At 60.5% G+C, this 12429-nt stretch overlaps 5 protein-coding genes across 5 annotated transcripts; 4 read left to right on the top strand and 1 right to left on the bottom strand.

Annotated features, from left to right (window-relative positions):
- Positions 1–80: 80 nt before the first annotated feature.
- On the top strand, positions 81–3582 carry BXZ73DRAFT_87039 (uncharacterized protein; the record flags this gene model as incomplete). Its single annotated transcript, XM_048024394.1, has 14 exons — positions 81–137; positions 194–272; positions 322–962; positions 1018–1290; positions 1345–1460; positions 1515–1665; positions 1719–1835; positions 1888–2056; positions 2110–2144; positions 2233–2409; positions 2456–2649; positions 2703–2914; positions 2980–3252; positions 3317–3582. The coding sequence occupies 14 exons, from the start codon at positions 81–83 to the stop codon at positions 3580–3582; spliced, it is 2760 nt and encodes a 919-aa protein (XP_047882431.1).
- Positions 3583–3765: 183 nt separating this feature from the next.
- BXZ73DRAFT_87038 (cation efflux protein) lies at positions 3766–5624 on the bottom strand (the record flags this gene model as incomplete). Its single annotated transcript, XM_048024393.1, has 9 exons — positions 3766–3788; positions 3839–3914; positions 3971–4266; positions 4321–4959; positions 5010–5090; positions 5143–5290; positions 5345–5384; positions 5437–5488; positions 5549–5624. The coding sequence occupies 9 exons, from the start codon at positions 5622–5624 to the stop codon at positions 3766–3768; spliced, it is 1431 nt and encodes a 476-aa protein (XP_047882430.1).
- A 491-nt stretch (positions 5625–6115) lies between these two features.
- Positions 6116–7798, top strand: BXZ73DRAFT_87037 (uncharacterized protein; the record flags this gene model as incomplete). The annotated part of the gene is made up of 6 exons (XM_048024392.1): positions 6116–6280; positions 6638–6797; positions 6870–7040; positions 7103–7202; positions 7262–7357; positions 7381–7798. 6 exons carry the CDS (start codon positions 6116–6118, stop codon positions 7796–7798), a joined length of 1110 nt encoding a protein of 369 aa, XP_047882429.1.
- Positions 7799–8340: 542 nt separating this feature from the next.
- On the top strand, positions 8341–9365 carry BXZ73DRAFT_96576 (RlpA-like double-psi beta-barrel-protein domain-containing protein-containing protein; the record flags this gene model as incomplete). Its single annotated transcript, XM_048027111.1, has 5 exons — positions 8341–8658; positions 8712–8817; positions 8873–8969; positions 9021–9082; positions 9136–9365. The coding sequence occupies 5 exons, from the start codon at positions 8341–8343 to the stop codon at positions 9363–9365; spliced, it is 813 nt and encodes a 270-aa protein (XP_047882428.1).
- A 963-nt stretch (positions 9366–10328) lies between these two features.
- Positions 10329–12426, top strand: BXZ73DRAFT_73693 (uncharacterized protein; the record flags this gene model as incomplete). Its single annotated transcript, XM_048021931.1, has 4 exons — positions 10329–10472; positions 10554–10623; positions 10804–11169; positions 11240–12426. The coding sequence occupies 4 exons, from the start codon at positions 10329–10331 to the stop codon at positions 12424–12426; spliced, it is 1767 nt and encodes a 588-aa protein (XP_047882427.1).
- Between the last annotated feature and the right edge of the window lie 3 nt (positions 12427–12429).

The raw sequence follows: 12429 nt of genomic DNA, 5'->3' as shown, positions 1-12429 counted from the left end.
TAGTACTTGCCGTGCTGGGAAGGAGACGCCCGTGCTCAGTGTTTGACACGAACCGCCACAAGCCCGCCGCTCTGCTGTGGATGTCGCTGAGCGAATTGACCAGGAACGCGTTCCAAAGCGGCCTCCCAGCTCAGAAAGTGTGTTTTGACGGGCCTCCTTTCCAACGTCGTGCTGAAGCCCTCGGTTACAACAGTGGCTCTCGCTCAGCAAGTTGTTCATCTCGAAGAACTTGCCTCATAACACTGCCCATAGCATCGAGACCGATATTTCGAGTGAGTAATTTTTATGTGTCAATCTCTGCCGCCTCTCATCCTTTCACAGACTCCGTCTTGACCCTCTTCCTCGACTACCCGGGGGAACCAACCCTCCAGTCATATCTCAAGCATGCCATTGAGGACGGCCTACTTTCCTTGCCGACGTTTCTCGCTGTGTTCCTGCCCGCCGCACAGTCTCCCAATTTTCACAGTGCCGCGACCCTGGACATGCTTTGTCGCGTAGTCCTGGACCACCACTACGCCTCCGGCTCGCCCACCGCCTGGGGCTCGTCCGTGCCTTTCGGCGAGACCCCTGCGCGACTGCTGACAAGCATCCACTATGCGATGTCCCTCCTACGCACCTCCTACATCATACCCGTATCGCCAGTGCACCAGCTGCATGCATCTGCAGCGGAGCTCCTGCTGCTGCTGTTAGGGTGTGTGACGGAAGAGGCGCTGGTGTCGACAGCACAAGCGGCTCTGTACTTGAACGAGATGACCGGGCTCCTGACGAACATGCGCATCCCGTTCGAGCTACGGCAAGCGCTGGATGGGTTCCGGTACAGGCTCTCGAACCTCCTCGGGGACGACGTGCAAGCCGTGCAGTCCAATCAAATGCCTCAGTTCGGGCTCGGGAGGGCGGAATCTGTGTTGACGTCTGGGTCAGAGACGGACATCGTGACGTTTGGTCTGCTGTTGAACCACTTGGTATGCAATCCAATGCGCAAGTCAGGCCTCGATACCGTGTTGACCCTGTACTCAGATATTCAACAGGGCCAGTGACTACGGCTCGGGCGACACCCCACGAGCGGTAGCCATGTTGGTGGCACTGCTGCGCTCCTCGTCCTGGACACCTGCGGCCTTTTACGCGCAGCTTATCATAACATGCTTGACATGTCTCACCCAGTCATATGGTCCAAGCGGACCCTCCAAAGCGTCGGCGATCTGGCGAGCGTTCATCGTTGGCCGTTTACCTCACCTGCTTGTTTTGTTTCGCAAGATAGGCCGACCTGACAACATCTCAGAAGCAGACTGGGTAGATCTTGTGTCGTCTGCCATCCCCTGCGCACTCGCTCATCTATGTTTTCAGCACCTGGCATTGCAAAACGCTCTACCTCACATTACGAGCCGAACTGACCTTCTGGAGAAGTTAGACAACAACGGCCAGACCGGAGGATCCGACACCGCGAGCGACCGTTCTATGGTGTACGTGACCTCTGGCATGGCTCAAGCGGAACACTGAATGGCGCGATCTGTTAGGTCGCATACGTTCATATCTGAATTCCTCTACCAGTTGCTTTCAGTCGGCATAATGGAACAGGGCAATCTCTCTTCGTTCGGTCCTAACTCCACCAATGACTTCCATCCTCGGGTGGCAACCGATGCCCAGGAAGCAGGCGTGGACCTGATTGTGAGTTCTACGCTCCATTGGCGACACGCTAGTGGGTTGTGACATGCCCTTAGGGATACTTCGAAGGCAAACTGTCAAGCGAGTCAAGCCCGGAGGACATTGAGGTCATGTTGTACCGGGCCTGGAAAGATCCATGTAGCCATTCTGCCTTCGCCGAAGTGGTGGTGAAGGTATGCGTTCAATTTCTCGCCGGCACTGTCTGGGGGTTAAATCATCCTTTAGCGGTTCACATCATCGACCAAGAGCATGGACGCCGAATCATTGGGCCTAGTCTGCAGAATGCTACACAAAAACGACATGGCGCTGGATATGCTGTCTCTACACGCTAAAATCATAGACTTGGTGGCGCATGCATTATTGTTCGTCGACGATTATGACTGCGAAACGGTCGGTATGTTGGCTTCCCTTTGTTCACGGGTAGAGATGCTGACGAGAGAAACACAGGCGATCCTCAATCTGCGGTGACCTACGTGGGGGATGTGTGATGTTCATCGAAACCACCCTATCTCGCTTTGACGTTGGTTTCTTCATCATTGGATGACCCCCCAGTGATGATCATGTTCCCAGCTTGGGTGGCATCCTTTCAGCGTGGGCGATAAGCGTGTAGGTGTCGACTTCATGCGTGCGACGACCCTGCAACGCCAGGAAGGAATGAAGTCAGAGGACGTTGCTGCGGCGTCCGCGTGGACAAAAGCTCTCTTCGACCCCAGCAGTGACGGGATTGAAGATTCTATTCTCAGGTCAGTACTATTACTCGACTATTGGAAATTGGTCTGCTAAAGGATTTCAGAGCGACGAAGCCAAAACAATACTGAAAATATCTCCCATGATTTTCACTCTAGCAATATATCACACTGGGGACAAAGATAAGAAGATGGACAAAGAGGCATTGAACAACGGCGTCTCGTACTTTTTGGGACCCGTCCTCAACTGGACGTTGGCCGGGGTTGTTCGATGTATGCTTGTAGAGATTCAGCGACGATCGTAAGCCGCGTACATCCTCCGAACCCCGCGGCGGTCTGACCCGTTCGTCGCAGCTACAATGCCCCGATGTTCCTAGACGTGCTCAAGACGATCGTCACGTCCTCCTCCTGCCCTCCCCCCGTACTCTCGCTCACAGCACCCTTCATCCTGCGCATGTTCCCCGACCCTCTTCCTGCGAGCATCCAGAAGTTCATGGGCAACTTCGACGTCAAGCCCATCGTAGAAGCGGCGCGCCGAGCCCTCGGTGCCCCCGCTCCCGCAGAAGGTCTGCGACGTCATTGCCGCCTTTCCTGAGCACGTTCACTGACGACCGTCACCTTCCGGATCCAGGGATGCCTACCCCGCCGCACGTCAACATGACCTGGAGCAGCCAGTCGATCCAGCTGATCACCGGCGCGCTCACCGCCGAACGCGCAGGCCGCGCCCCCGCGCTCGACGTCGACCGCTGTCTACTGCTCCGGCCCCCGACCAAGTTTCTGACCGACCTCTGGGAGCAGCTCGTCACCGCCGCGACGCACGTTGGGGAAACCGAGGCCCCCCGGCGGCTCGCGACGTTCGTGCTCACCGCACCGCGCCGCCTCGTGCCCCACCGCTGCTCCCGCTGTTCCTGCATCTCGTGCTTCCCGCGGTCGTCGCGGCGGCGGACGCACTGCCGCCGGAACAGCAGGGCACGCACGCGTGACGGTCGACCTGCTCGTGGGGGTGATCTCGACATCGCTGACGGTCGCGCTGCACCTCGAGTGGGCGATGGGCGCCGCGTGCGGGGAGGAGCGGAGCGTGCTCGGGCAGTCGGTCGCGTCGATGGCGCGCCGGCTCCCAGGCGACCTGCGTCGGCGGGGTGCGGCGTCGGCGACGGCGCGGACGGTGCTCGAGCGGCTGACGGCGATGCAGCCCTTCGTCGCCAACTTCCCCACCTTCGCTGCTGAGGTCTGAGACCTGAGATCTGAGATGTCGCGAGTTCGACCGGGCGCAGCGAGGCATCGCGTGGGCGGTGGAAGCGAGTGGACGAATGTACCGTAATGCACAGTTACCAGGAACCAGGCATGAAATAAGGTATCCCTGAAGTGTACGATAAAGACAGATAGATATATGTATACTGGGATATCTGGAGCGCGTTCAGACATCGGTCGGCGGAGGGGCTGTCGGTGCGTCAGAGGGCTGTCTAGCATTGAGGAGGGTCTAGACTCACGACAGCAGGCGTTCTCAGACGGGCTGCATTCTTGGTTCGGGGGACAGACAATAAGGCACGATGTCTCGGCCGACGTCTGCGAGTGGAGGTGGGGTTGGTCTCCCGGAACGCGGCGAGCGATAAAACACTTACCCGGAGGTGCTCGTCTGGGGGCGCATTGCGCGGCGGGTGGTATTCGGGCTGGATGGTGCTTGAGTGGATGCCACGGTCATGGAGCGCCTTCCGGATCTGTGCCGCCACAGGCATGAAGTCGTGCTTGCGCGAAGCCATCACATGCACCGACGCAACAATTTTGCTCTCCGACAACTGCCAGATGTGAAGCTCGTGCACGGACAGAACGCCGTCCACGTCCAGAATCGCGTCACGAACGTCCTCTAGAGAGATCGTTGACGGTACGCCTTGAAGAAGAATGAACGCGGTGCTGCGCACTGCGGACGTCCAATCAGTCTTGGTCTGAAGCTGACATAGGAACGGAAGCATACCCAGAGGCAAAGCTGACGAGAAGATGATGACGGTAATCACCAAACTGATGATCGGGTCGAAGTAGTACTTCCAGCTCACGGCGGTGAGCCAAATGACCAGACCCGTCGCAATGACACCGACGTTGCCCAGAGCATCACCTAAGACGTGCAAAACCAGCGCGCGCATGTTCATGGATCCTCCGTGTGAATGCCCATGACCACCGTGACTGTGGCCGTGTCCGTGGCCTTGCGAATGCGACCCCGAGTCCTCTGATGCCGCTTCTCCATTTCCGTTCAGCAGGGGCGTCGTTTCCTGGAGGGCCTCGGGTGTCTCTTCCCCTGAGATGCAGATGGCCGAGTCGCGCGATGTAGACATGCTGGCGCGGCGTGCCTGGGATCGTGATCGGCCGCCACGGGAAGGGGAAGGAGAACGTGCGCGGGCAACGTCGTTCGCAGCCTGCACGAAAGACGCGCGCGTCGCAGCGGGATGGCCATACAGCGATGAGTACGAGGCGGACCGGTCGCGAGATTTGGGACGAGGAATGGGCGAGGGAGTGGCGGGGGCGCGAGGGGTGATTTGGCCATCATCGAGAGAATGCATACTGGATGGCTTGGACACGGATGGACTTTCTTTGCTATGACCGTGGTCATGACCGTGTTCTGGACTGCAATGAATCATATGGAGTATTTGGGACAAGGGGGCGACATACCATGGAAAAGGAACAACCCAACGATGTTCGATGCCAACCCAAGGGAACCAACAAGTACAACCAAGCGAGGATTCGAGATTTCTTGCACACATGTTACTCTAAATTCTCGTGCTGAAGAGGATCACGAACATACCTGGAGTGCTGAAGAACCGCTCGATGGCCTCCAAGAAGATAGAGAAGCATAGGGCAAGGAGGAAGACGCCATTGATCAACGCCGCCAAAATTTCAGCCCGATGCCATCCGTACGAGTAACGAGAGTCGATGTGGGTTTGTTGTGTGAGCTACACGAGGCAGATATAAATTCGTGGACGAGAAAAGGGGAGGAAAGGGCGTGCCCTAATTGCATAGAGAGCCACAATCAAGCTCAGCACGTCGCTGTGACCAATGTCAGCACCTCCAGGCCTTGAGGAGTAAATAAATCACTCACTTGAGCATGTGAAAGCTGTCCGCCACAAGGGCGAGTGAGCCGACCGCATATCCTGGAAACCATACGGGTGAGGGGAATGCGCGGGAAAGGGCGTGAAGAGGCGAGGACGAACCAACAATGAGCTCGACGAAGAAGAAGACAACATCAATTACGAGGAGGATAATTATGCGCGACTCGCGAGACATCATGGATGCATGCAGGTTCGGGGGAGGGAGCGGGTGGTCAGCGAGTGCAAGCGGCCAAGTTATGGAGGACTGCGGTTTGGGGCGGCGTCTATCCGTGGATGGCCCGCTTATCTGATAAGATGATTTCGCCCAGTCAGCGGCACCGTGCATCAGTCCCTCGTTCGACTTTCCCTCTTTCTCCCTCATGGTGGGGACGTCTCTGTACCTCTTTGGGGCACAGATGACTCAGTTGGCAGTTTTCAGTGTAAAACGAGATGGCTGTGCGTGTGCCGAGCCCCGACACCAGTGGAATCACCTCCAGGAGTCAGGCTACTACAGTTCAGGCAAAGACACGTGACTCGCTCCGGTTTTGGCCAGAGCTGCGATGCTTGTCCAAATTTGCCGATCAGCTTTCAGTACACCACTCTCGCTGCCGCTTGCTCTCGCTGTCTTCTCCCTCTTAGATCTTATCTTGCGCCTGGAAGACTGTCATTCTCGTGTAATCGACAAAGAAAATGGCCGCAACATCCATGGCCGCGGCCCTCGCCGCCTCCCTACCCGCACCTCAGTCTGCCCCCACACCCAGTGCACCCTCTTATGAAGCCATCCCTGCGTCGATGGCGAAGGTGGTCGACATCGAGGGGGAAATCCCAGTCACGAGTGTGCAGCTCGACGCTATGGTGAGCTTTCCGTCTGTCCTCTGCATGCCGTCTGCAGCACGTTGCAATGTCCCTCTATGCGCGCGTTTGTATGTGCGATCTAACCCCCGAGCTTTGGCCTCGTTGCCTCGGCGCGCTGTACGCGTTAGTAACGCTCCGGTTCCGGGCGCACGTTTCTCTTCATCCTCCGATGGGAAACGTGTGCCTTACCGCGCGTTTCAGCTCAAAACTTTTGGGGAGCCTTCGCGGATAGACGCGAGAAGCCCCTGTGGTAAACGGAGACGGAGACGGATCGGAGTCGTGGACTGTGCAGCGCTTCTGCCCATCCGCACGCGTGACTAGGCCGTTTGCTAACGAGTCCGGTTTCTATTGCCATAGGTGGTGTCGAAGATCGTGAAGCACGCACGAGAGGCACCAGGATCTTCAGCGCATGGGCTGGTGCTCGGTCTGGACCTCGACGGCACCATTGAGATTTCCAACTCATTTGCGCTCCCTCACTACACCAACGATGAAGACGACAAGTCCTCCAAGGGCGTTGGTGCGTCGTTCCGCTCATAATAGCGACTGCGGAGCCTCATAATTGATCGGGCCGGGGTTTGATTGTTTATAGCACGGTATCAGGCGTCGATGCTGCGCTCGCTGAAAGAGGTCCAGGCGGACGACAGCGTGATCGGGTTTTACCAGGGCATGACCCTCGGATCGTTTTTCAACCAGACGTTGGTTGACACCCAAGCCATACACCAAGACAAGCTTCGGCATGGTGGCGTCGTAATTGTGCACGGTGCGTACATCATGCCCCCGGAACGTGCTGTTGTGCGCCCGCTGAGACACGGGTCCGGGTAGACATCTCGCAAACCGCACGCGGAAATGCTGCGTTCAGGGCGTTCCGCCTCACAAAGGCCTTCCTCAGCGCCTACAAAAAGAGCAACTTTAGCAGCACGAGGTGATCTGACTACTGGCTTTGCACGCCCGTACTGGTTGGGCTGACCTGGACGCACGCAGCCTCATCGACCACCGACTCACGTTCTCGAAGATCCTCGAGGAGATCCCACTCAAGATTCGGTCGAATGCGCTTGTGAGCGCGTTCCTGGGCGAACTGTTGGACAGCACGCCGTCGCAAGCGGTGACGAACCCGGCGCTGGCCGCAGTTCGGCAGCGATCCCGCCGTCGTACTCGAGACTGGACCTCGGGACAGCGAACATGCCGCGGAACCTGGAGCTGATCGTGGAGGCGCTGGACCACTACAAGACGGAGGAGGGGAACCTGGCGTACCTGCAGCGGCAAATTGCGCGCGAGAAGTCGAAGGCAGACGCGTATGTGGCGAAGCGCAAGGAGGAGAACGCGTCGCGGGTGGCCGCGGGCCTGGCGCCGCTGCCTGAGGAGGACGTGAGCAGGCTGTTCAAGATCCCGCCGGAGCCAAGCCGGCTGGAAAGTCTTATGCTGCTCGGGCGGATCGACGCGTACGGCCGGAGTCTGGAGGAGACGGCGAGCACGGGTGTGGTGAAGATGTACGCGGCGAAGGGCAGCGCTGGGAACTGATGGTTATGCATATCTGTCCATTGATTGTACGCTCGCGGGTCGCTGTTGTATGAAGGGCGGTGTACGAGTGAAACGACGCGTGTGCATGGCGGACAGCAGCCCGAACCGGCGGGCGGTGCTGCGGGGCGCTGGCAGCGCGGGCCCTTCACATCGCGCCCTGGCCGTCGCGCCCTGTCCGGGGCCGGGAGAGGCGATCGGCGGGCGAGGGGCGGGGCGGGACAGGGCGGGACGGGGATGGATTTGGGATGCTGCGCCGATCGAGCCGGGGCTGCGGAGGCGGACGGCGGACGGGGATGGTCGCCGACGGTGCGCGGGCGCTCGCTGGGCAGGTCTGCAATCCTTTATTTCGGGCGTTGCTGCCTCGCCTCGCCTTACGTCCCCGTCCTCGCCTCCCTCCCCCGCGCCTCGACGTCTCCTCCTCGCGGCCACTTCCCGTCCGTCGTCCATCCGTCTTTACTCTTAAGCCGCTCTCCCTCCTTTGAGCAGCCCATCACCGTCGCTCTCCACACTCCTTCGACAGAGCCCATACCTCGACAGACGCCATGATGTTCACCAGGACCCTCGTCGTTCTCTCCGTCGCCCTCTCCGCCCTCGCCAGCCCCCACATGGCTCGCGGCGTGAAGCACCACGACATCGCCCGCCGTGCCGCGATGCCTGAGGCTGCCCCGGAGCCCGTACTTGTCGCTCCCCCCAAGGTCCGCAAGCGCGCCAGCGACCGCTGCAAGACCCGTTCGTCGAGCAGCTCCGCCGCCACCACCTCGTCCGTATCCACCTCATCTTCCACTCCCTCCACGTCTTCAACACACGATTCCTCTTCTTCTTCCACGCACACTTCTAGCTCCCTTGTCGTTCCCCAGAACGTCGAGTCCACCGCCACCTCACCCCCGTCGCGGAGCCCACGACCACGACCCAGAAGGCGACCACGAAGACGTCGACTTCGGAGGCCCCCGCGACTACCTCCTCCACGAGCTCTGCCAACGACCCCCTCGGCATCCTTACCGGCACGCACACCGGCCAAGGTTCGTTTTCATAAGTACCTGCTATAGTGAATTCCGCAGCTCATCGCGACCGCAGCCACGTACTACGCGACCGGTCTCGGTGCGTGCGGTATCACCAACACCGATTCCGACTTCATTGTCGCGGTCTCGCACGAGCTCTTTGACAACTACCCGTAAGTTGAAGTTTTCATTTAGCCCAAGCTTTTGTCTGACAGTCGTTCCAGCGGCTACGCCGGCGGCAACCCGAACAACAACCCCATGTGCGGCAAATCGATCAACGTGAACTGTAAGTCGGAATCGCCGCAGGGATCACAACACGGCTGATGCCCGGCATTTCAGACAACGGACACCAGATCACCGTCAAGGCGACGGACCGCTGCGCGGGCTGCGCCATGTTCGACCTCGACTTCTCGCCCGACGCGTTCAGCCAGCTCGCCTCCCAGAGCCTCGGCCGCCTGTCTGGCATGACCTGGTCTGGGCGTAAACGCACATGGGCCCCCGTGCCGTGGTGCACGATACCAGACGCACCTCGCTCTCCAGTGTTCCCTTCCTGGGTGCCGATCCTTTAACCTCTCTTTATTACGCTTGTTATTGTCTTGTTTCCCGCCACCCTCTTACGCCTGGGGCGTTCCCGTCGCTCGATCGCCCCTGCGTGCGGAGGGCGGAACGACGGTAGGGGCGCTCGCTGTCTCGTACATAACGTGTTGTATTGCATGCAATAACTGGACGCACGTAGTTTGATGTGGAATGAAATGCGTTGAAGGCGCTGTCCGCGACTTTGCACCGGTCTAGTGTGATGCCATCTCTTGTCGCATCAAACCCCCGCCGCGCGGTCTGGGTATCCCGCGCAGCCCGAAATAAGTGGTATTCGGTGCGGAACGGGCACGACCGACCGGGATCTGCTCGTCGTCAAACGCATGTATTCGGGCCATCTCCGCTCTGCCACGCTGCGAAAATGCGCCTGCACCCGGTGGACGTGCTTTCTCGGCGCTCGCAGTCTGTCTTCCTTGACGCCTCCGCACATCCGCCCAGGCCGCACAAGTGCTCTGGGTGCGGCCTTGGCACGGACGACGCGAAACTGACCGCGCTCTGACAGCTTCTGACAGGCACCCAAACGCCTGGAAAGCGTGCTCCAGCGGCGTTCGCCGTGCACGACAAAGTCTCCGTGGGGCGGGCACTCGGGGCCTCGGCGGCTTGTGAGCGCCGTGTCTGACCAGTGCGGACAAGTGCACTCCCGCACCCTTTCCTGTTTCGCGGTGGTACGGAAAACGCCCGTGCTAGAATATTTTCGGGGACCGCTACCGCTCCCTGAGGGCGACTGTGTGCGTTCAGTGTGCGGATATGGTGGCGATACCGCGACGTATTTTGACGGTCGGTGTGGGCCGCGGCTTAAATAAGGCGAGTCGTAGGCGCCTTCAAAACTGGCCGACAAGACGGCTGCGGGCACGTGCCTGCAACGCGTATCGAGTGCTTTTTGCACTGCTCGGCCACCATCGTGTGCCGTTGTCTCGCCACTACTATACCACCAGGCTATGGCTAGCGAGGTCGCGGAATCTGCTTCCGCCTTGCTCACCCAGCTCGTCGAACGCCCTCTGTCGGACATCGCCCGAGAACTGGGCACTCTCCGCGAAGAGAACGCGCACCTGCGGCGATCAGTGCAGGATCTGGAGGACCAAGTCAGCAATCTCCTACCTGTACGAATACCTCCAAGTGCGCGTTCGAATGCAATGATGGCTTATCGTGTGCATGCGCTACAGATCCATAAACGAGCACAGGTCGAGCTAGTCACTCTACGAGGAGCTGTCAAGGCACTCATGCGGGACGGTGGTGTGCGCCTCTAACCCTGCTTTCACTTGGCTCACCCACTTACCACCGGCTTTCGACCTGTAGCTTCTCCATACTGGCTTGGTTTCTCGTCCGCATATCGAAGCCTTCCCGCCTGAGATCCTTCTCCGTATCTTCCGCTGGGCCCACGCTCCACCCTACCAACTCGATCCTTCCTCTCAGCTTCGCCCATTCAGTCCTTGGAGCACCGAAATGCGCTTTCGGAAGCACTCGTACTCGTCTGCACACTCTGGTCTGGACCCGCGACGGCCGCTCTATACGAGGACATCGCGCTCGTGCGCATGGGCCAAATAGCTGCTCTCGCTCGCACGCTCGCGAGCGAAAACATCGCACGGCTAGTGCAACGCCTTACCCTCGATTACTGCGTCGTCTGGCCGCGGTGCGCTACCGTCGTCCGTACGGACCTCGTGGCCATTCTACGCCGGTGCTTTGCCTTGCGATCGCTCACATTCCGCCCGCACCCCAACTTCCCTATCGCGGTCGACGCCAGCACCGGCAACCTCAGCTGGGAGGGCTTCAACCCGACTGGTTCCTCAACCCTGCCGCGGCCGACGTGCACGACGCGCTCCACGAACGCGCCGCGGCGACCCTGCGAGAGCTCGACTTCGCCTTCACCCTGAGCCCGACCAGACGCTCGAGCTCCACGCGCTCCTCACCGCCGCCTACGCCCTCCGCGTCCTCAAGCTCGACCAAGTCCAGCCCGCCAAGGACCCAGACGACCTCCTCGCGCTGCCCCCGCTGACGCTCGCGCACCTCGAGGACCTCACGCTCCCCGTCGACTCACCCGGCTTCGTCGCCTACGTCGCCGCGCGCTGGGCCCTCCCCCGCCTGACGCACCTCACGACGCTGCACACCGCGACGGTGCCGGGCGCGCTCCTCGCCGCGCACGGCGCGCGCCTCCGCTACCTCCACCTCGTCCCCGCCAAGCGCGTGGGGCAGTTCGACCACTCCTGGACGCCGACGGCCGCGGCGGGGCTCGAGACGCTCGCCGCGCACGCCCCGCGGCTCGCGCACCTCGTCCTCGCGCCCGCGCGCTCGCCGGTGCCGCTGCTGACCGACGGCGCGGGCGTGCCGACGGAGGCGCTCAAGTGCCCCGCGACGCTGCGCACGCTCGACGTGTGGTGCCACGGGTGCGCGTGCACGGAGGAGGACGTGCGCGCGCAGGAGCGCCTCGCGCGCGTGTCCTGCGACGCGCCGGCGGGGGCGCGCGTGCGGCACCTGCGGAGGGTGCTCCGGGCGGACGTGCCGCGGGTGTGCGCGCCGGAGGTGCTGGAGGAGCTCGGGGCGGAGGCGAGGCTGGTCAGGTTTGCGGACGCGGTGTTCGTGCAGACGGAGAGGCTGGTCGTGCCGGATAGCGGGCGGGAGAGGGGGGATATGCCGTGGTTCGTGAGAGGGGAGCGGGAGACTGGGAGCGACGAGGAGTCCGAAGGGTTCAAGGCCGAGCCGGAGGAAGACGAGGATAAGGATAAGGAAGAGGGGGAGGGGGAGGAGGACGGGGGAGAGGACGAAGAAGAGGAGGACGAGTCCGAGTTCGAGAACTACGAGCCGCAAGAGTTCGAGCCAGAGTCGGAACCGGAGACGGACTACGGCGTATCAGATGAGGATCCCGAGGGTATCATCGAAGACTGGGAGCGGGATGTGAACGCGATGAGGGAAGAGAATCTTGGGGAGCAGTTGAACCGCGACATGGTCCTGGCGATGTTCGAGGACCGGCTCGTGGACGACTCGGATCTAGAGGACTCGGATCTGGACGACACAGGAAGAATTGAAACCCCACGGACATAGCAT

This window comes from Epithele typhae (genome assembly GCF_022376455.1).
Source record: "Epithele typhae strain CBS 203.58 chromosome Unknown BXZ73scaffold_3, whole genome shotgun sequence".
In the NCBI taxonomy this organism is placed as follows: Eukaryota; Fungi; Basidiomycota; class Agaricomycetes; order Polyporales; family Epitheliaceae; genus Epithele; species Epithele typhae.
The sequence above is the reverse complement of the archived record's forward strand: the minus strand, read 5'-3'. Positions and strand labels throughout refer to the sequence as shown.